The 22836-nt window shown below is 33.5% G+C and overlaps 3 protein-coding genes and 1 pseudogene across 4 annotated transcripts; 2 read left to right on the forward strand and 2 right to left on the reverse strand.

Moving 5' to 3' along the window:
- The first annotated feature begins 833 nt into the window (after positions 1-833).
- On the forward strand, positions 834-2721 carry LOC143622578 (protein YIP4a-like; annotated as a pseudogene). Its single transcript, XR_013151747.1, has 3 exons — positions 834-1094; positions 1647-1773; positions 2460-2721. The product of XR_013151747.1 is annotated as a protein YIP4a-like (transcript).
- Positions 2722-4722: 2001 nt separating this feature from the next.
- LOC143622579 (2-oxoadipate dioxygenase/decarboxylase, chloroplastic/amyloplastic-like) lies at positions 4723-7146 on the forward strand. The gene is made up of 7 exons (XM_077093684.1): positions 4723-4981; positions 5576-5728; positions 5816-6028; positions 6255-6376; positions 6488-6651; positions 6742-6896; positions 6987-7146. Exons 1-7 carry the CDS (start codon positions 4793-4795, stop codon positions 7080-7082), a joined length of 1092 nt encoding a protein of 363 aa, XP_076949799.1. The 5' UTR covers positions 4723-4792; the 3' UTR covers positions 7083-7146.
- Positions 7147-8418: 1272 nt separating this feature from the next.
- Positions 8419-10558, reverse strand: LOC143622580 (uncharacterized). The gene is made up of 7 exons (XM_077093685.1): positions 10468-10558; positions 9554-9689; positions 9130-9450; positions 9006-9052; positions 8845-8907; positions 8599-8731; positions 8419-8509 (listed from the first exon to the last, which is right to left on the reverse strand). Exons 2-7 carry the CDS (start codon positions 9651-9653, stop codon positions 8493-8495), a joined length of 681 nt encoding a protein of 226 aa, XP_076949800.1. The 5' UTR covers positions 9654-9689; positions 10468-10558; the 3' UTR covers positions 8419-8492.
- Positions 10559-18237: 7679 nt separating this feature from the next.
- On the reverse strand, positions 18238-18858 carry LOC143622607 (uncharacterized). The gene has a single exon (XM_077093704.1). The coding sequence runs from the start codon at positions 18856-18858 to the stop codon at positions 18238-18240; it is 621 nt and encodes a 206-aa protein (XP_076949819.1).
- Between the last annotated feature and the right edge of the window lie 3978 nt (positions 18859-22836).

The raw sequence follows: 22836 nt of genomic DNA on the forward strand, positions 1-22836 counted from the left end.
CCCCGTCGCACCCGCATCGTGATGATACATTTCAAATATGTTTTTTTAAAGTTTATTACATGACAAAATGGTTATAGAAGTCAAAAGAGTCAGTCTTTCTTTGCGTAAAGTAAAGTAGGGCTGTCACTTTTACCCGAAATCCAACCCGAAAAAACCCGTACCTGAATTTGAACTAACCCGACTTTAAGAACCCGAACCCGAGAAAAGACTAACCCGAATCCGAACCGAAGTAATTCGGGTTGGTTTCTCGGGTTTGATTTAAAAGATTTGGATCAACCCGAAAAACCCGAATAAACTTTTAGTTTTGAAATTAAATATATTTTTATGTATAATAGGTTAAGTCTTAGTCATTAAAGTTATCAGAATCTGGCTCTAATCGACTATTGTCATTCTAACTATTATGGATCGATTGCTTATTATTAATTTATGAATTCCCTTTATTACTAATAGCAACCATAATTGAACAACCAAATCACGCCCGATTGAATACGATTATGGTTCGAGTTAGTTTTACTCTTCTTTTGAATTGTTTTATCAAGTTAGGTTAATTTATTATTTGATTATATGTGTTATAAGCAAAGAAGAATATTTTGTTTTAATTTTAGCATTATAGTTTTAAAAAAATTTTGGTTTTGTGTTTTTTTTTTCTAGGATACACGAAACCCGATTAACCCAACCTGAAAAAACCTGAACCCGAATTACCCGAACCTTAAAAACCCGTGAGAGATTTAGGTCGGGTTTCGAGTCAAGATTTGAAACTTTGAAACCCGAAACCCGAAAAAAAAAACCCAAAGAACACCCCTAGCGTAAAGCCGTAAACTCTCCATCACCATGGCAAAATGTCACAATACAACGAAGGCGACACCGTCCCACTTAACCAATCTTCCCAATCCGACATGGATGAAATCGAAAACCTAATAAACTACTCCGTTCTTCCGGCCGGAGCATCCATTCCAGTATCGTCTTCACCCTTCAGATCACCACCCAACACGTTGACTGAGCCGGTATGGGATACATACAGTGAAGCGAGATGTGTATCGGATTGTGACTCATTTGAAGCTCCTTGTCTTTCGTGAGGGATTGGGTTTGCTTCTGTCAAGACAGTCAGTTTGTTGTTGTTGCGGGTGGTTTTGGTTTGCATGTAATTTTGTTAATTTGTGGATGATAATGCTATGAACATGTATTAATTAAGATAGATGCTGTATTTCATTAGTGTTGTACAACTCGCTGATCGGGCGGTGGGGTAGGGCTAGTGATTCATCGAGATTAGGATTTCAGTGCTGTAGAATTCCCTCTATTTCATCATCATTTTTGCTTGATTTCTATTGTTGTTGTACAAAGATAATAAAATGCTTCACTGCTGTGTGTTCCTTTTGGTTTGTTAAATTATATTCAAACAGATAAATATAAAGCATATTGAATAATAAATAGATATATTCTTGTTTCTTAAAAGCGAGAAAATGCCTTTGATGCTAGTATGTGACTGAATAACTGATCTTGATCTAGAAAGGCTGATTATAAACCAGATGGATTCATGCATGTACATTGTCACATCTAATGATGATGACTTAAAAAAGTTCTATGGTGGATTTATGAAATTTTGTATGAAAAGTATATAGATGACGTCCAAGAGTACAAACATGAAGCTTTGAATTTGATTTAAAACAGTTTGTAATTTGTGTATTTGTTTTCTTTCAGTCTGAAGTTTTTGCTGTTGCTTTTGCACTACTTGCAACCGGTGCTGTCATCTTGACATTGAATGTGCTACTGCTGGTACTCTACTCTCTCTCTCTCTCTCTATACACACGCACACACATAATATACATGGTATATGCATTACAAAATCAATTATAAGTAGTGAACTACGAACTGCATAAACACTTGCAACTTTTCTTTAAATGTTGCTTTGTCTTTTGAAGTTGTGATAGTCAAATTATCAAATGTTTAAAAGATATTTAAGTTTTAAGTATGACAGTAATTATTTTACCAATAAATGCGTACTTTATATAAATTGTTTACTAAAAATTTTGTTCTAAAATTTCGTATTTTTTCAATAACTATTTTACTTGTAATAGCATATTTAATAACTAGAAAGTGTTGGAAAGTATAAAATAACTATGTTTTTTCTCTTAAATAATAGTTTTGTTGTAATTAGTAAAAACTGATTATTTACTGCTAAGTAGTTAAATAATAATCATAATATTCATTTATCCAAACACTAGAAAGTCGAGGTCACGATAATCGGCTTTAACTAACTTCAAAAAAATCGAAACTCGATCTTAAATTAATTTAAAAACGACTTCAAAGTTTAAAAATACTCTACTACATTTTAGCCATGTCTGTTTTTAATAATTTCAAGTTTCTAGCAATATTATTCCTAACGCAAACCCGTCAAAAAAAACTTATATTATACATTTGTCTATAAGTAAAGTAGGTTCTTATGATGTGGTTGTTTGTAGGGTGGTCATATAATCTTCTTCCAAAGCCTTAGCCTATTGGGCTACTGTCTATTCCCCTTAGACATTGGAGCTCTAATCTGCATGTTGAAAGACAAAGTGATTTTAAAATTTTGTGGTGGTTTGTGTGACATTGGCATGGAGCTCGTGGGCTGTGTATCCCTTCATAAGCATGGCGGTTAACCCGAGAAGAAAAGCCCTTGCCCTTTATCCGGTCTTACTTATGTATGCATCTGTCAGGTTTCTTATCATTGCCATTGATTGATTAGTTCTACCTATATCTTAACTTCATTATACAAGATTCTTTTATGACCTTGTTGTGTATCACCGTGTCTTTGGTCTGACCAATGCTTTTGCTTTCTATACGATGTAGTGTTGAACATGATCGTTCTATGTCACGTGCAACAAAGTTTTTAATGAACGATAGTGACGATGCTTGTTGAGTAATGTACGGGTATATATGAAATTGTCCACTTTTTAGTATTAAATGAGTTTATTTTTAAGCTCAAGGTTAGATCAAAGCTCGTTTAAGTTTTGCTTGATTCAAGATTTAGGTACTTGATCTTCGATAGTTTATGTGTGGCTCAGCACCTCGACTCTTTTCACCCTTTACAAACTCTAGGATCAAACAATAAAACTAGGGCAGTATGAAAACTTGGGTGCACACATTGGGTTTCTTGCTAGAATGATTCAGGTTGAAGCCATGTTGGGTTGGGTCAAAGAAGGTCAAACACTATCTTTTGTGAAATTAGTATAAAAAATTTGGTGCATAAATTGGGTTTATGGCCTAAAATGGTTCATGGGTTGGGTCAATGAAAGTCAAACACGGTTTTTGGTGAAATTAACCTAGTTTTTTAGAGGAAATGATTGTATTTGATCGGTTTTAACCCGGGTCTTAACATGTTTGGTTTTTACTGGCTTCAAGTAGTATAGAGTTACAAAGCAATTTCAACCCTATCAGGTTCAAAATCGGATTCAGTTCAGGTTCAAAACTGGGTTCCACCAAACCAAGTTCAAAATGAGGTTTAATTCAGGTTCTAACCTCTTTGGCGTGATCGACGACGACAACTTTGAGTCCCCATCTAAAAAGATACCCAAAGAGCGAGCGATAATGGTGACGTACGCCCAGCCGTCCAACGATACTCGTCGCTGCCGGTGATAGGCACGAAAACCAGCCACGACCTCCTCTTCGTTTAGGATTGGCTGCAACGGTTTCTCGTAAGAATCAAGAATGTCAGACCGATCATAAGAATCCGGAACAACCAACTTGTTAAAAGTTTCGCCGAAAAGATATTTGGCGTTCCACCACGACATTGTTACAAAAGTTGATAATGAATGGTGTTAATATGATTAAAGTTTGAGAATGAGAATGAACGTATAAGCTAGTGATGAGCGGTATAAATACATGTTTAGTAGGCTCTTAGCCAATACGAAGCATATAGAAAGAAAAGACATACTTGACTTGTGAGACCCACCTATTGTGCATGTGATTGTGGGTAAGTATGAGGAGAGACACTTTTGTCTTTATATGGAAGCTTAATATGCTTCATATTGAGCAATATGGAGAATGTTGGGATTGATTTGATTTGTAGGACCCACCCGCTATGCATATGATTCTGTGTTATGTACAAGGTTGTTTCTCATTATGGGCTAATATGCTTCATATTAATTAATATGGAGCATATTAGGAGGTGTGAAAATAGATGGGTTAGTGCAGCAATATCATGATCCGTTCACAAAGGATAGTAAGTTACTAACGCAACGAAAGAAAGCAAAAGTGTTATGCAATGATCCTCACAAAGGATAGTAAGTTACTAACGCAACGAAAGAAAGCAAAAGTGTGATGTGGAAGATAAGTTGCACATGACACCAAGATAAGTTTTGATAATTATGAGAATTAACAAGACTGTTTTAAAACGCAATGATCGACTATTTAAGGACATGCACGCACGCGTGGCATCAATATCTCCGTCAAGTGCCAAAAACTAAAAAGACTAAAAAACAAAACTGATGAAAAATAATTTGAAGTCCACGTCACTTATGCATTCAGCAACATAATCTATTTGTTTTTAAATTAGTAAATAATAAGACTCATTCTAGGTTGGTTGTTAGTTTGAGAGTCCTAGTCTAGTGCTAATTATTTAGCCGTTTGTTATTATTATATTTCCTATTTAAGAGAATTGCTTTTTCTTCAATTGTATTGTAGTAACTCAATTATAACAAAATCAATCATTAAAAGTATCAATCAGACAATCAATTCATATCTCTAATTATAATCAATATATTGGTTTTAAACCTTTAATTCTCAAACAATAATAACAAAGGTTGCATACAAGATGATGAAGATATCATCAGTCTCAACATCCCCAGTCTTCTCTTCAGCTTCTTTCCGATCAACGAATAATAATTATCGGTCATCCGCAAACTACTTCATGTCTTTCCCAATACCATCAACATTCAATCATCCCAGCAAACTTTCCATTGTTTCCACTTCTCATGGATCCCAACATGCATCATCCATGCAGGTATAATATAATTATATCTTGGCATGTAAACGAACTGAACTGTTTGGCGGAAAATTTGTTTATGTTCATTTATTTAATAAACGAACATATAACATGAACACGTGTTTCGTTCATTCATTTATATTCGTGAACGTTCCATTTATTTATGTTCGTTTATGTTCCTTTACATGTTAATAAAAAATAATTAAATATTATCTGGATCATTGATCTACTTAATGGTTTTATATTTGTTTGTTTGTGTTCATTTAAGTGTGTTCATCTATGTTTGTTTGTGTTCATTAACCTTTGTTCATAACTTCGTATATATTCATTTATGTTCGTTTATCTTTGTTCAGTTATATTCATTTATGTTCGTGAAGTGTTCGTTTAGATTTTAAACAAACGAACACGAACATGAACACAAATATATGTTCGATTAAGCGTCCGTGTTCGTTTAAAGTTATAAGAACAAACACAAGCATGCCCTTGTTCATGTCCATTCAGTTCGTTTACATCCAAAATTATATCTCATCACTGTCATCACATACAATTTGTGTTTGGTATTTGGATTTTTTTTTTACACAATATATCGGTATTGAAATTTAATGATCACAGGAGGAGTGTGACTCGTTCTTTAGGAATGTGCTTTCAAGTATGGAACAAGTATATCTAAATCGAAACCCAACCGCCAGCGCAATCTTGGAGCTTGTCCAGTCCACAGATGCTAACCAAATATGCTATGATCATCTTGCATATCGTACATTCGCTGTACGTATATCTTTTATATTCGAATATTGAAATATACTTAGTGTGACATGTTATATATAACTTGTGTTTCATAAATAATATGCACAGGTGAATGGTCATGGGATTGAGTCTATGTCAAAGTTGTTCCTAGATTTCGGGTACACTGAACGAGAAGAGTTAAGGTTTCCGAAAAAGAAGTTAAAAGCACTCTGGTTTTCTCCTCCTGATCATGGTGGATCAAGTGGCAACTGCGTTGATGGACCCCTGCCTAGAGTCTTCATCTCAGAGCTCCTTGTGGATCAATTGAGTCCAGAATCTCAGGTTTGTGTGTGTTGTTGAATTGGTTAATAATGAGTTTATCAGTGTTGTAGAATGCTAGGCGCTAGTCAGGTGGTGGGATAAGAATTTATATGTAAATTTTCAAACATACATATTTTTTTAAAATTTAACCGATTTTGACCAAATAGCGATTAATATATTCCTAGGCGTAGTTTTTACAACCATGGAGTTTATTTTGATTCTGGTGACTTGATCATTGTTATGATAGGAAATAATAAGAAAATACACGGGGCTATCGAGTGCTGGACATAAACACAGTGCCCTTTCAAGTGCTCTAGGTTGTTTGACATGGCCGAAGCCGTCACATTTGGAATTTCAGCAGTTAGCCAGGTTGGGTTGTTTGCGATATGTATATATAAATAATTTAAGAGTTTTATAATGATACTCATCCTATATATATTTTTGTACTGTTCATAATCAAATTGGTTCCAATCCATGCAGAGAAAGCGAGTATGCTGCGTGGACTCTGGTGAATGGATACGCGTTGAATCATGTAACCGTATCAATTCATAGGCTTAAACCCCCCTTGAACGACATCGACAACATTAATAAGTTCATTGAGGACAAGGGCTTTAAGTTGAACTCTGAAGGGGGTGTTCTCAAGGGTTAGTTTAGTTTTCGGTTTTCGTTATCTTTTATAAAATAATAAAACAATGTATTCTAAAACAATTGGGATGTGACTGTGATTGTGACAGTGAGTCCAGATGGTCTGCTACTTCAAAGTTCAACCGTTGCAGATTCTGTACCGTTTGAATTTTCAGATGGCTTTAAAGAACAAGTCCCGTGTTCGTACATAGAGTTTGCTCATCGCCTTGTGTTGCCACAGTACAAGGATTTGTCCCAAGATAAGGTAGGGTCGGGTCGGATATGCCTTTTATTTTATTTTTTTCTGTCTGTCTGTCTTTCCGCGTGCTAAGAGAATTCGTTTTGTGTTGTGTAGGTTGAGGAGGTTCATAGAAGAGACGGTTTTGAGGTGGGCAATGCCGACAAAATATTTGAGAGCACCTCAAAAGATCAGTTAACAAGGAGAGCTTGATTCGGTGTTATGTTAACTTGTTTGATGTTACAGATGTGATTTGGTTTAACTTTGAAGGATTGGTTTCTTATAAATATATTTGTTATCAATCATTCTCATTTGTTAATTTTAATAAGGATTGTTAATCTTATAAATTTCTCCTTAACAGAAGATATACCTGGATTTACTACGTAAAATTTGCTTGAATTCACTCACACCTACAATAACCGAATTAACTAAACCATTCTTTCCAATAATCAAATTAACCAAACAGGTTTATAACCAAAATCTAATCCTAGTCTTTATGTTCTCTGTGTTAGAGGAGTCGACCGACTATGAAAATCTATAAAATAAACGTTAGTTATAGGCTCGGTTTTACCATATGGCTTGTTGACAATGTTAATAGCAGCCAGATTAAATATCCAAAAAGGCGCCAAACAGAATAAAAGAAATGTTCACATGTTTCCAAAACCGAGCAGCTCCATATTCCACCCGAAAACACAAAAGCTTTAAAATAACGAGAGGTATGCTAACGTGATGTCTTCCCAAAGTCGAAAATACCCCAACTCCATTTTGGAGTAATTTCGTTTGCTTGTTTGTCTCGTGGGGTGAATGGGAATCGTCTTTCAAATGATTTGACCCCAGTTGACTTTTATGATCACTGTCTTGTTTAAGTTGTGATTCTTCATCGGTAGGGGTATTGTATTCTTTCCCGAGAGGGCTAACTACAGTATACACAGCAATAGCGTGTGCACCGATTGCGGGTATTTCTGATCGTCTGTAACCGATGTTTAAACCACAAAAAGCGTATTGTGCAGGACAGTTAAGGTAAAGCAGCAAGATAACAACTAACATATGGGCCCATTCGTGCGATTTATAAGTCCCGTCTTTGCAGTATATTTTTCTTAACCTTGTGATATCTGGTCTGCATTAGATTTCTCAACTTCAAATACAGCATTATCATTTGTAGACATTGTAATGTAGTCCTAATATGTTTTTTAATCTTAACAGTTTATTAGTTTGCTTCAAGGTCAAGTTGACTCAAAAGCATTCGATATTCAGAAATCTTAATTATTTATAACAATTATTGTCATATGAATAATAAAGTCATATCAAGTTTCATTCATCCTGCTTGACATGTTTTATTTCAAGTTTATTACCCATTTGACCCATAATGATGATTTAGGAAAAAAAAGAAAAAAAAACCCTGAAATGGCCTGTTCATAACATGAATAAAACCAATTTTCATCAAATGGCAAGATTAAATAAAAAAAGAACAAGCAACATGATAAATTGATAACATGAAGCAGAAAGCTAAATCACGACAAAACAAAACGCAACGTACATTTTAAATACAATGACTCGCACTATAATAGTATCTTTAGAAAGCGACCGTAATACACCTTTGATGATAAATCCACAAGAAACAGCTCATTCTTCCTCTGTCTCTGCAGATGAAATTAACAAATGATGATAAATAATATTTACATTAACTTATCAGTTGACTTCAAAACACAAACCAATTAATCTAGTTTACCATGTATTCCATCCATGTTGTTTTCCTTGTAAACACCAAGCGGTGAACCGTGAACAGACAGAAGCATCTCACCCTGTTTCGGAAGCCTTAAAGTTTTAGGTATCATACCAACCGACATCCTCCCGCTACTTACCTGCAATTATAACAACTCCTGATATTAAATTACTAATAATCAAAAGAAAAAATATTTTGAATAATAAATTTCATTATTCAATGAAAGTTGAAGTATTAAACATATACAGATACCCCAGGGGTTTGCATAGAATCATCAATGCCAAGAATGTGAGTATCCGATGGCACCCCTAGAACCTAAAGCATTAACCGTAACAAAAAGACCAAATAAATTTTTTGTATTAGAAATACGACGGTAAATATAGAAACACGTATTAAAGTGAATAAATACATACAAAATCCTTCATCTGAAGATTATCAGCGCCAATGAAGCTCGTTTTTCCTGCCAACAAACCACATACAAGTAAAACCATTATGCATCAGATAAAAACTCAAATCGTCATTTGAATACGAATTTACCAGTTTGACTTGAAAAGTCAAAGCCACCAAGGGATAAATTTGCAGGATTAGCCAAGGCCATGTGTTGTAGATAATAAGGCATCATGTTTCCTCCGGTCATAGATATGTCGTTGTCATCCTTATCTTTCCATTTAACTTCAACTGGTTGACTTATATCAGTTCTTGAAAGCGTTAGGTTTGGAAGATTTTCCTCAAAGAATTGAAGTAACAGGGTGTGTCTTTTTTCCTTGCTTATACTGGATTTTAGCAAGCGTATATCAGATTGTAATCTTTCAATTTCCACATCACGAATCGTCCTGAGTGCAGCACTCTGGCGTTCAGCTGGTAACGAGTTAACTAACTAACCATTAATTCTTTCTACATTTTGATAATAACCCAAAACAACATTATAATAAAAATTATTATTTATAGCAAAAGAAGATACCTTCTTGGTCAGAGAATGTATTGTCTTCTGGCTTTGAATTATTATTCGAGTGAGACGATGCAAACTGTTTAGTAACCTTCCTAGCCTTGCGTTTAGGCATCAGAAATGCATAAAAGTTGCTCACAAAACAGCTTAGCTGAACTCAAATGCAGCCATTAGTATAATTAGAGTGTCAAAAGTAAATCAGCATTAATAAGCATTGTCGCATTTAAATAATACCTAGAAATTTAAGAACAATCAAATGGTAAAAAAACTATATTAGAAATTTCATCAAACATTTTCCAGAGTTTAAGATCTCCAACTCCACAAAATTGACATTACACATTAGTACGTGTGATTTTCGCTCATTCTGCTAACAGCTAAATACCTAACTTGTAAAGAAGTCAGCTTAATAATTAAATAAACGTGTTTTCTGCATCTGTTTAAACTAAACCAAATTTTCAGATCACAATATCTTAAGTACCATATAAATATCTTCTCACTAATCGGCTGATGCAATTTCAACTAATCGCGTATTTGAAAACTCATAGTTATTAATCCAATTCGATTAATAAGTTATATACAATTATTTTAAAATTAATGTACAAGGTCGAAAAACTAGATATAAAATTCCAATCCTATTAACTAATGTACCCCACTAGCGCCTAACGAGTTTTATAACACCTAATTAATAATAAAGTTGTGGTAGATGAAACTAAATATATCAGGCTCAGGAGGCATTTCATCAAACAGTTTCATGTGTTGACACACAATTCACAGATGAGTATTACTCCATCAAAATAAATAAACCGGATAATTAAACTTGAAGTGTGATTTTCACTAATTCTGCTAAAAAAAAATAAAAGGTTTGAAAATTATGTAACAAACAATATAATTGTAACAAAGAAGGAATGAATAAACGAAGAACAAGTTACATAGTCGGAATTTGAGTCGAAGATAGTACCACCGGCCAGGTCAGAGTGAATAAACGAAGGCGGGCGATGTCCAAGGTCAAAGGTTTTCAAATGTTTTTATCTTTGAAATATAATTAATTAATTAATAATATCTAAAATAATTAACTTTAACTTTACGGATAATTTGGATACAGATTCGGATTCGGATTTTAGGGCCTCTATAAAATAAGTGAGAGTGCAAAATGGAACACGGTTAGGGCATCCATATCGATTAAAAAAACATGTTGAAGGAGTCACACCATCTTACACCTTACTAGATTTTAAATAAATTACATGCTAAGAGTTTCGTTATTTTAAAGCGAGTATGCTGCGTGGACTCTGGTGAATGGATACGCGTTGAATCATGTAACCGTATCAATTCATAGGCTTAAACCCCCCTTAAACGACATCGACAACATTAATAAGTTCATTGAGGACAAGGGCTTTAAGTTGAACTCTGAAGGGGGTGTTCTCAAAGGTTTTGGGCTTAGTTGGCTGTGGAGCACATGAAAACTCCACGGTTAAGCGTGCTTAGGTGAAAGTAGTACTAGGATGGGTGACCTCCTGGGAAGTCTCCATCTGGGCAACCAAAAACAAATCTGTGAACTCTTTGTGGGCAGCGCGGGCAATATTGGTGGTGCGAGGGGCCGGATGTTACATATATATGGGTGAGTAATTGTGCAATAATGACTTATCATACATTACGTATGCGACACTCCTAATCATCGATTTCAATTTCACACGGTGGCAGTTTGGTAAATAACCCAAACAGTAGTTCGCAATCAAATTCATCGATTTAAATTCGATTCCGATCCAAATTCATGACTCCTTTATCTATCTCGTCCAATTTCTAAACTCTAATCACAACTTACAGTATAAAATCTCAAAAGTCAAAAACCAAAATTGAAATAGAATGTCACTGAACATTAAAAAACTTCAAATTGATCAAAAATTGATGATTTAATCAATCGAATTGATGTGTAAGAGGCTTTAGAATCATCAATCGATTATGAAAATACAGATTAACACTTAATTGAGCTATGATTAGGGTTCATGTTTAAACGTTCTGCTCAAAGTTTAAACGTTTTGACCAAAATAAACACCAAAATGATGATTTTAATCAATCGAGTTGATGTGTAGAATTATTTAGAATCATCAATCGATTATGGGATTGCAGAAATAACGCACTCAATCGAGCACTGATTAGGGTTCAAAATATTATGTTTAAACTTTCTGAAACAAATCTGAATACCTTAAACGTTCTGACCAGATGTACTTTCAAACAAATCATCAAAGTATGCTCTAAAGTCCTAACTATATAAAAGCTTTCTAGGAAATATCATATTCAAACATAAACAAATATCAAAGCTTGCTCGGAAAGTTAAATTTCAAGTAAATTATGAACTCTACCCGAAAAATGTTAAATACTTCAAAGCATGCTCGAAATTGATAAACTTAGACACAAACATGCCTATGTAAAAAATCATATCTTTAAACGTTCTAATACGTTCAAGTTTGTTCAATACAAAAACTTTAGAAGTTCTAACAAAAAAACTTTAAACTTTCTGAAACAAAACTTAATACCTTTAAACGTTCTGACCAAAACCGAACATCTTTAAACGTTCTAATACATTCAAAGAAGATCCGGGTGTTAAAAAAAATGAACATCTTTAAACATTCTAATACGTTCTAAGAAGTTCAGGTTGTTAAAAAAAGTTTAGAAGTTCTGAAAGTTTAGAAGTTCTAAGAAGTTCTGGGTGTTCAAAAAAGTTTAGAAGTTCTGATAAAGTTTAGAAGTTCTAAGAAGTTCTGGGTGTTCAGAACTTCTAAAACTAACCAAAAAAAATTAAGCACCTGTAAACATGAAATTGAACATGAAATCACTTCATATAATCTCATAATCATCAAACGATCGTCAATCGACCGTTAATTTGATCATTGATTCGATCATATGAACAAAATATGGAGCGTCTGCAACTGGGTTTCTGCAAAACTCAAAATTGATTAATTGAAACTATAATTGATGATTAATTGGACAAATTTCAAAGTTTAATTAATCAATTAGTTCAACAATTTCAATTTCAATTGGGCAATTTTATCAACTGACATGTGAGCAACGATTGATGGTTGTGTCGGAAGAAGATGGTGGTCGCAAAGGTGGATGGTGGACGGAATCGTTGAACAGGATGGTGAAGGTGGACGGAATCGACGGGAGAAGAGGTTGACGGAGGCCGGCTCGCGTAATTGTGATTTTAGGATTATGATAGTTATTGAAGATGGACGTTCCAAAATGTCATGTACCTATTGTATGATAAAGGATTTTCGTATTCTATCCTTCATCTATATATATATATATATATATATATATATATATATAAAATACGTGCACATACTATTAACTATATAAATACGTGCACACAGGGGCGGACCCACATAGGTCCGATTGGGGTCCCGGGACACCGATGTTTTTTAAAAATTACTTAGAGATGGTATATTAAATTTTGTAAGAACCCCATAAAAATTAATACTTGGAACCCATACTATTAGGATTGAACTGGTACAGCGGAAAGTCCCTTGTTTTACTTGTGAGAGGTTGTAGGTTCAAGCCCTATCATACTCCTTTTTTTGTTGTTTTTTTAATATCCTAGTCTTAGTTATTCAGTTAGGGTATTTGTGCTTTTTGTTAGTTTCTCTCATATAGTCATTATCACCATGCAACATATATAATGTTAACATGGATTTTGCATATTCTTTTATTATTTACCTTGTGTATGTGTATTATAATTAATCATTTATTTGTGTTAGAGTTATTTTTTCATGTTTTGGTCAATTATGTAAGACCATATATATAGATTACGTTCATGTTTTTCGGGTATGAATTAAAAGTGTATGTTTCATCTAGTTTCTAATTTAGATTCTTTCTACTTACTCGTTTCCAATGACACCATAGTTCCATGTTTTATTATGTTCCTCGCCTCGACCCGACCCGAATAACGACCGACCCAAAAAATTTTGTAAACCGAAAAAATTGGGACCCCATTGACAAAAAATCCTGGGTCCGCCACTGCGTGCACATAGTCGACTTAGGCATCACTCTAAATGTAATAAAATTTTTGAAGTTTTAATACTTGGTAGTGTATTTGTCAAGGGCAACGCCAACGCTACTAGATTGGCAACTCAGTAACTCCAATACCTTCCCTGAACTGATCTTCCGGTGATCAACGTTATGGCTAATCGAAATATTATCAAACGATTCTGATATAGGCGTCTTCAATGAATTCAGTCGAACTTGTCGGTTCTTCAGGTCCCAAATATTCATATCCTGTGGTGGCACATTCATCAACCCAAACATAATAACATGCCGCCGTGTTGATTTCTTCTCCGTCCTAGGTTCCAAGCTCATGCTTGAGTTACGTTTCAACTTTTTATGAATCAATGACCGGCTGTTTCAAATGAGTGGATTCGGGTGATCTTTAAAGGTGGAAGCATCATGATCTTGTGCTACTGCTTATGGGAAATCTGTGAGAGAAAGTGTTACTTGATCATCATAAAGAATGTCAGCCATGTAATATTGAGAGCGTATAGTTTGGTGTGTTGTGTGTTGTGTGTTGTTGGGAGAATGAATGTGTAACGCCCTGTTTTTTAGTTTTTTTAAAGGAGGGGAAGGAAATGAAAATCAAGAATAGTTAAAAAAATGGATGTTTTTTAGTTTTTTTAAAAGAGGGAAAGGAAAAAAAACTCAAGAACAAGGCGTAATTGTGTACGGAGAATATTAATAGGAATTAATATAGGATTGATTGAAAGAGAAGAAATATAAAGGGTGTAAATATTGAAGGAGAAGTATCAAGGATGTTCCTTAACTTTCATATTGAAATGTTTTGCTTTCTTTTTTATTTTCACAATTATTAGTTTATCTGTTAATAATTATTGTTATAGTTAATTATTATTTCATCACTACTCTTTACCCTTTCTTTCTCCTCCATTCCTAGCTAATTCTCTTGGTAATTGTTAAGACCATCAAATTAACAACTGAAACACACATGTGGAATAACTAATAATCAATTAAATTCTATCCACATCAAGGCATACCAATCATTCAAAACGAATACGTACTATTCTTCAAAATCGGTAGGTGGTTTTAAAGAGTCGTGCTTAGAAAGTTGGTGTATCTTCTTGACATGCATGTACGTGTTCATTGGGTGGCCACAATAGTGTCATTGACAAGGAAAAAGTTGTGTGTGAGACTAGATGCCAAAGACGCCGGGGAGTACGTGATTGGAGATCGATATGGTGGTATTTCACCTCTATTTTTATTTGTGTCGTGTCGATAACATATTTTTTCTCTAAAAAGTATAACTAATTTCTAATTAAAATTGTTAATCGATATACAATGTAATGTTTCAAAACCAATGATACGTAAAAAACAATATACAAGCAACGTGTAGTTGACATGTATTTAAGGCAACGTATAGTGTGGCAATAAATAGCCCCAAATTGGGTGATAGTGGCAATAACCAAACCCCCGCCCCCCACCCCGCGTTTGATAAAAGGGGTGACAAGTGGGTGGTGGTGGGGGGGGCATGTATTTGTCGTCGGTGAGTGTGAAAGAATATTGTTAGTTTATTAAATAGACCAGTGGCAAGCCTTGAGGGCGATTTTTTGACAATAACATCATTACACCCTTAAAATAAAAATTATTCATTTGCTGATGTAGCATCACATGTCATATATCGCCTTCAATTTGTAGTTCCTTACTACACGTAACGTAACAAAAATAGGTTAGCAAAGTATAATTATTGATTAATTACGTATAATAACCGAATTTATTAAAATATAGATAGAACCATAACAATTAGCAAAGTATAATTTATTTATTTTTATGTTAAAAAAGTTAAGTGGCCTTTTTTGACGTTTTTTTAAATAAAAGCCTAACCTAGCGTAAAATCTCAAAAACAAATAAAAATTATTAGTTATTTTGAATGTTTTTATTTTTCTAACACCGAAATCAAGTCATGACATGTCGACCAAATAACTTTTTTAACCAAATGGACCTTTATTTTTGAAATATACTTTCGACAAATTTTTCACTCCTAAAACTCGAACTCCTAGCTATCCCATCCCAAAAAAAGAAACTCTTTGAGAAAAGTGTCCTGACCACCCCATCATAGTAGTAATCTATTACAAAGCGAGTTATGGTGTACCTAATAATAAATTCAGAGTACACTAAATAAAAATTATAAATTATGAAATTATGTTTTCTTACCGTATATAGTAGTAAATCTATTACAAACGAGTTATGGCGTACCTAATAATAACTTCAGAGTACACTACATAAAAATTATAAGTGATGAAATTATGTTTTTTGAAAGGAGAAAATTAAACACACACACGATGACCTAAATATATTGATAAATGTATGATACTTTGTCTAAAATGTAAATTAACAGATTTTAAGATTGAGTGTTCTTTCCTTTTCTTTTCGTATGTTACTAGAAGAAACATAGACACAACATCGATCATATCTATGACAAAATCTTTTGGTTGGTTACAAAAGAGCGTGGATGATATCGTGGCCAAGGAACCCCATGATGTTCATTTAATGTCATTCGTCCTCACCTTAACATCTAGAAGAGAAGACGGACACATCATGAATTCTCCTCTTATCTCACACCCTCTTACCTAACGGCTTGCGTAATATGTAATATATGTATGTGTGTATGTGTGTGGTTCGGTAAAAAGAGTCAAAATCCTAGAAAAACCCAGAAGAGTCATAATTAAAGACGAGACGTGACATTTTTTTTAAATAGACTAGCTAGAAGAGTATTAGTGTTTTTTTTATTAGGTTGTGTTTTTTTATATTTTAACATGTTTATGTATGTTATTATTGTGACTTTGGTACTTGCATGATGCTTTATGTTTCAGACATAATATTTGAGCAGCTAAGCTTTATCCTGACGCATTATTATATACAATCATCATGAACGTATTAATTTAAGAAAGTACACTAGATTTTATTACAATGATGCGTCAAATTTACATACTTTGATACCATAATTGTAATGCATTTCGACTGTGCATTATAATCAGCGCCGGCTCCAAGAAAACAAAAAAAAATTAGACCGAAGGCGAAAAAAATTTTGACTTAAGTAAAATGAGTTTTTTGTTGGATTTAAACAATTTAATTATTATATGGGTTTACTTTGTTATATTTGGGTTGTGTAATTTTTTTTTTATAAAAATAGGATTAAACATGTCTCCAAAGAGGGTAGAACCCATAACCTTTAGGTTAAGAGTAATACCGCTTTGCCACTAAACCAATCTAGTTTTTATGTAATTAAGTTTACACACTAAATATACATATTGTTTTAATAAAAATACATATACTTTTTTTTTAAAATAAATATATTTCGGGCCTAGCGGGTGTCGGTCCTATGGCCGTCGACTACCCGGCTACACCTTATGGCCGGCCCTAATAATAATACATTACAACAGTACATTAAAATTATAGGTTTTTGATACAGAGTTGTAATATAATTTGATGTGCGAGCTTGTAGTGTTGCATCAAAGTATGTATCTTGATACATTATTGTAATGCATTTTAATGTACACACAGCATTGAATCAATCTAAATAACAACATGACGAAGCTCCAACGATTTACAAATGGATTTTATAATAATAGAGCAACTAATATTTATTTTATTTTACATTTTTTTTATGCATCACGTATGAAGTATTTATAAAATTTTAGAATACTTCTAGTAAACCAAATGTTCATATTCATGTTCAAAGTGTATTGATAATATTAAAATTTAATACATAAGAGTCCAATATCTGTTTAAGATTACTACATGATCATCATAAGAATTGCTTAATTTTTCTCTTAGTTATTAAATTTCACCAAAAACGGATACTAAACAATTGTATAGGAGTGCATGCCACAATCGATACACATACAACAAATCATATCACTCTGCACAAAATACACGAATACGACTTTTGTTGAATCGCATTTGATGTCTCGACACCAACTAGGAAATGCAAGTGCTCTTCAACGACAAATCAACAATATATAATATGAAGGTTAAGATGAATGTTAGAGCATTCTCAACCCACCCCCCATAATTATAGGGTGGAGAGAGAAATATAGTGATTTTTTGTAAATTTGGGGAAACAAAGTTTGCCCCTATTTATTTTTTAATATTTATTGAATTAGTTGTGATTAGAGGAGAGTGAAAAAATGTAACAATAAAAGTATAAAAAGTATTATTTAATTAAACAGGAAAAAGAAATATAGTGTTTTGTAGTGTAATTATAGAGATATGGATAGAGGACGGGCCGTGAATAGTACATTTGATTAAATCTTCTTCTTTCTTGCTAGCTTTACCTTTTTCTAATTAACACTATTATAAATTTTGTATTTGTTAGCAAGAGCATTTTGGTTCATTTACAATAACTTAACATATAAGTTTTTAACGTTGTTAGTCAAGTACACTCTAATGACAAGAAATGATAACTATAGTGTGACACATCAAAGACTTAATTATATAGATTCATGGTTGATATTAGAGAAACTTATTCAATACACATGACTAGCATTAGCTAAATCTCATCATAACCGTAGACATTGTGTTAAGTGTTAACTAGATATAATAGAAAAGAAAAAAATAATATAACTTGTAATTACATTTTATTAGATACTCGATCAAAGTATAATGCTAAAGGAGGACAAAATGAATTGTCATTAATTTCCTTAAACTTTAGCCATGTAACCTAACGGTGTCATTACGGCAGCGCTACTAGATTTGCAACTCAGCAACTCAAGTACTTTCCATGAACATTTCCGGTGACGAACACTCCAGCTAACCGGAAGTACATCAACCGATTCTGATGAAGCAATAGACGTCTTTGGAGTATTCATTCGAAGTTGCCGGCTCTTCAAGTCCCGAATATTCATCTCCTTTGGTCGAACATTCACCAAACCATGCGAAACAACATGCCGCCTTAAAGAAGAAGATGACTTCTTCCCTGAACCATCACGGCTAATATCCGAGCTCATGCTTGAGTTCCGTTTCAACTTTTTATAACCTAATGACCGGCTGGTTCTAATGAGTGGGACCACAGAGGTTTTGACGTCCGACCTTTGTTGGTTGATTGGTGCTAAAAGTTTGCCGCAGAATATTATGTCTTCTGCATGAGACATCATTTTATCTATGGAATAATCATTGAAAAACTCAAACAAGTCTTCGGAGTTTGATGATGATGATGGATTATGGTTATCTTTAAAGATGGAAGAATCATGATCTTGTGCTACTGCTTGTGGGAAATCTGTGAGAGAAAGTGTTTCTTGATCATCATGAAGATTGTTAGCCATGTTATGTAATGAGACAGTAGAGTTTAGTGTGTACGGTTGTTGTGTTGGTGTGTTAGGAGAATGTGTATGAAGGATATTAATAGGATTGATTAGAAGAGAAGAAATATAAAGGGTGTAAATGGAGGAGAAGTATCAAGGATGCCTCTTTACTTCTTTTTGGATTTTTCATATTGAATTGTTTACTCTCTTTTTATTTTTGTAAATATTTGTTTGATAAAAGTAGTACCTTTTGTTTTTTCATATTTAATAAAATGTTAACTAATATTTGAATGATTTTTTAATGGATCATTTGTTTTGAACTAGTGTTTTACCTGATGTATTATGTAATGATAGGTCAGTAAAACCCGAAGGTATAGGTAATTATCTTACTTCTATCATAAAGATGGATAGGACGAGAATAAACCTTACTTTATCACAAGAGTAAAGAGGTTGATCCCTAAAAGACCATCGGGCTCCCTATATATCTTTTAATAAGAGGCACTGTATAGCAAATCAAGTGATGAAAAATACCACTACCGACCTCAAAACAACTAAACAACACTAATAAATATTGATAGCAGAAAATTACATCTAGCTTAATTATAAAGGTGAGTAAAATAGAATAACAACATATAAAGAAAGGACAAGAATCAAATCACAGCCTTTCTATGTCAAGGCATGCTAAAGAAAGATTAAGGCTAAAACAAATGAAAAGAATAGTAAAAGGTTCATGACATATCTAAAACATGTTCAGTACACTAGCTCTCTTAAAAATTCATAACTTTAATATGACACACACATCCAAGAACTCCTATCTCCAATCACATCCTTGAATTGGTGCAAGTCTCGCAAATTATGTAAAAGTCATTTATCACATCTTAGTTTTTGGTTTGCCTATGCTTCTCTTTCCCTCGACTATGAGTCATTCCACATTTCTCACTAAAGCTGTCATTTGTCTTCTTTTCACATGCCTAAACTATCTCAATCTCCCATCCTTTCTCCCGTGAAAATTAAAACTCAAAATAACTAACTACCCACGAGATCCCGAAGTTCAAATATGGTCGCTTTGTGGGAACTCTTTGCCGACGGAATATCTGTCCCTAATTTAAGAGAACGATTTCGGGTAAGATTTCTGCCAAGCTTTTTAGTCATCTTGGTGAAGACACTTTATGATGGGGATGTATGTCAGGCTTGCATCTTTCAAATATGGCAAATCGACATTCGTGTGAAGAGTGTTTTAGCATATTAAATACGGAAAATGCGATGTTATGTTCGCCATTTAAGCTAACATGGTATTAGTAGGTTGCAGAATTGGTAGTCTCAAAATTAAAATACGGTCCATTGGCGTACATTTCGATCTAACTCTATGTACCAGATTCTTCGTTGATGAGTTTGTAGATTAAAACATAGCTACGAATCATAAGCCAATAGGATTGCACAAATTCTAGAAAAAACAGAAGACAAATATGCATCCCGTGTTATACACACATTTCTCTTAATCAGTTTTGTTTTTTGTTTGTTTTTCTTTAATGACCAAATTTTATTAAAAATTAAAAGGAACCTCAAGCAATAACTATCATTTTCGTTTTACCTTTTTTTTTTTTGCAACATTTAAAAAATATAAAGCTTTCAAAGTAATTCAAATTAGATACAAGTTGTTAATCTACAATTTAATAGGAACGATTAATAACTTGGATTCTAGTTTGAGTTTTGTGACAAGTCACACTTCAAATTCTTTTTTCAACAACTAGACATTTGACATATCACATATATATATTGTATACCGGCCACCCTCCAGTTTTTATTACCTACGGCCAGATGGTCAAATTAGTTGACATTTTTTTATTTTTTTTTCTTGGGACAAAATCAAATAATATGCATCCTGCGGTAGGAGTGTAGGACATAACATTAAATGCAGTTTGATCGAAAACATGTGAAACTTCGTGTAATGTAGTACGTGTAACTTTTAGTACCCATACACCAATGGCTTCAAGCCACACATTTATATTGCATAACGATGACGTGAACAAAGTTACGAACTTCTAGATGGAAATTGGAAATGCTATATGCATTTACATTCCGTTGGTATCGGATTATAACCGATCGGTTCAAATCTGTAATGCAATTAATTTGATTTAAAGGGGCAAACATGTAACTTATAATTATGTAATTATTGTTGGATCCTCTATAATCTAATAATGAAAGTATGATAACTATATAATTTTTTTAGATATACAGGTGTAATGGTTTGTATTAATATCAACTATCATCTTTTATTTGTTGTCGGTCTCAACTAACGATTTACTGTAAACAATCCCACACTTTATCTTATTTGCTCCAAACGGTTCGTGACTAACAGAATTCTAACGCCGTCATTTGTAGGTCACCAGAAGAAACGTTTTCCCCGGAAAACTCGCATTTTTCTTGGAAAACTGAATATTTTCGTCCTAAATATCTTTATAACCTTAGATCGGACATTTAAAAAGCTTTTTCTTCTAGTAAAAACCTCAATTATTGAGGTCGTCGGAACCCTAGAACCATCGTTGGAATCGGTTGGTGGTGAGTCAGTCGGTGATGGTGGCGATGTTAATGTTGAGTTTTCCGACAAAAAATGTGACTTTCCAGTTAAAAATGTTTTTCCGACAACCTATAAGTAACGGCACTAAAATTCTGTTAGTCGCGGACCGTTGGGAACAAGTGTTAAAATGTTAAAAGATGCGTCACCATTCTTTAGTTGAAACCGACAGTGGCCGAAAAATAATAGTTGGGATTAATAAAAACCAATATACTTTTTAGTTTTAGATCTGATTTTTTTGAGTTCTTCTTCTCCATAATAATAAGTTTGCAACAAGTATGCATCCAAAATGAAATTAAATGGACTAATGATATAGGAAAGTTAAGTATTTACTATCCCATTAAAATTTTAATAACTTTATTTTCTCTAATGCGTTGTGTTTGATAACGTACTTAAAAACAACTAACTAAATAAGCAATGCGATTAATTGTATCTCTCTAGTGATTTTAAATTTTATTAAAAGCAAGTTGTATCTTAAATAAAGTATTTTCTAAGTATCATAGACTATACCGAGCATGGTATTCTGCCAATGACAAACCAAACCGGTCTTGAACGAACAACAGTGGTACCGGGGGCTGGTATTATCTAAATCTGTATCATTATTATTCATTTAACATTGATATTAGTAATTTGTTTTATACCTTTTTTATGTCGAAAATAACTCAACTTGATGTTTGTAACTTCTATTCGATTAAACCTTACGGATTGTAAACATTATTTTATTTATTTATTTTGCGGTTTAGCTCAGCGTAACACATGCACATGCAAAACACTAGAATTATACATACATAATTCATGACGTATAACACCCTGCTTTTAATGCAGGTTTGATCGAAAATATGCGAGAATTCATACTGCTATAATATAGTGTACTATGTCTACGTGTAACTTTTTGGTACACATAAAGCTATAAAATGGCTTCAAACCACAAATTTGAAATGGAAAAATTACCAGTAAACGAAGTTTCAAAATTCTAGATTGACATGCTCGATGAATTAGAGGTAGGAAATTTGAATATTAAATGTCTTAAGATTGCTACACATTATAGCTCGTTTTAAAAATATTTAATGAGTGCTTTTAGTTTAGCTATAAATTAAAATGAGTGTATTACTTTATTTCATAACAACTCCCTCCACGTCAGCATTCAACACCGTTACAAAGGGTGAAGGTGGGGGGGCGCAGGGGCACAAGCGTCATGTTGTTGACTAGTGACAGATTAAGAATTTTTTTCTTGATTACTGTTTTTATATGCTTCAATTTCATATAGCCAGACATAACAAAAAAATAATAAAATAAAATAAAACTTGTCTCTATGCAACGATTCAGGTATGACAGAGACGACTCGGCCATTCTAAGGACCGAGCGAACAAAAATCCAGGGCCTTTTACAAAATATGTGGGATGTAATTTTAGCTATTACTATTC

The sequence above is a fragment of the Bidens hawaiensis genome, unplaced genomic scaffold (genome assembly GCF_021521415.1).
Source record: "Bidens hawaiensis isolate Kalapana, Puna unplaced genomic scaffold, B.hawaiensis_p1.1 tig00003237_1, whole genome shotgun sequence".
Classification (NCBI taxonomy): domain Eukaryota; kingdom Viridiplantae; phylum Streptophyta; class Magnoliopsida; order Asterales; family Asteraceae; genus Bidens; species Bidens hawaiensis.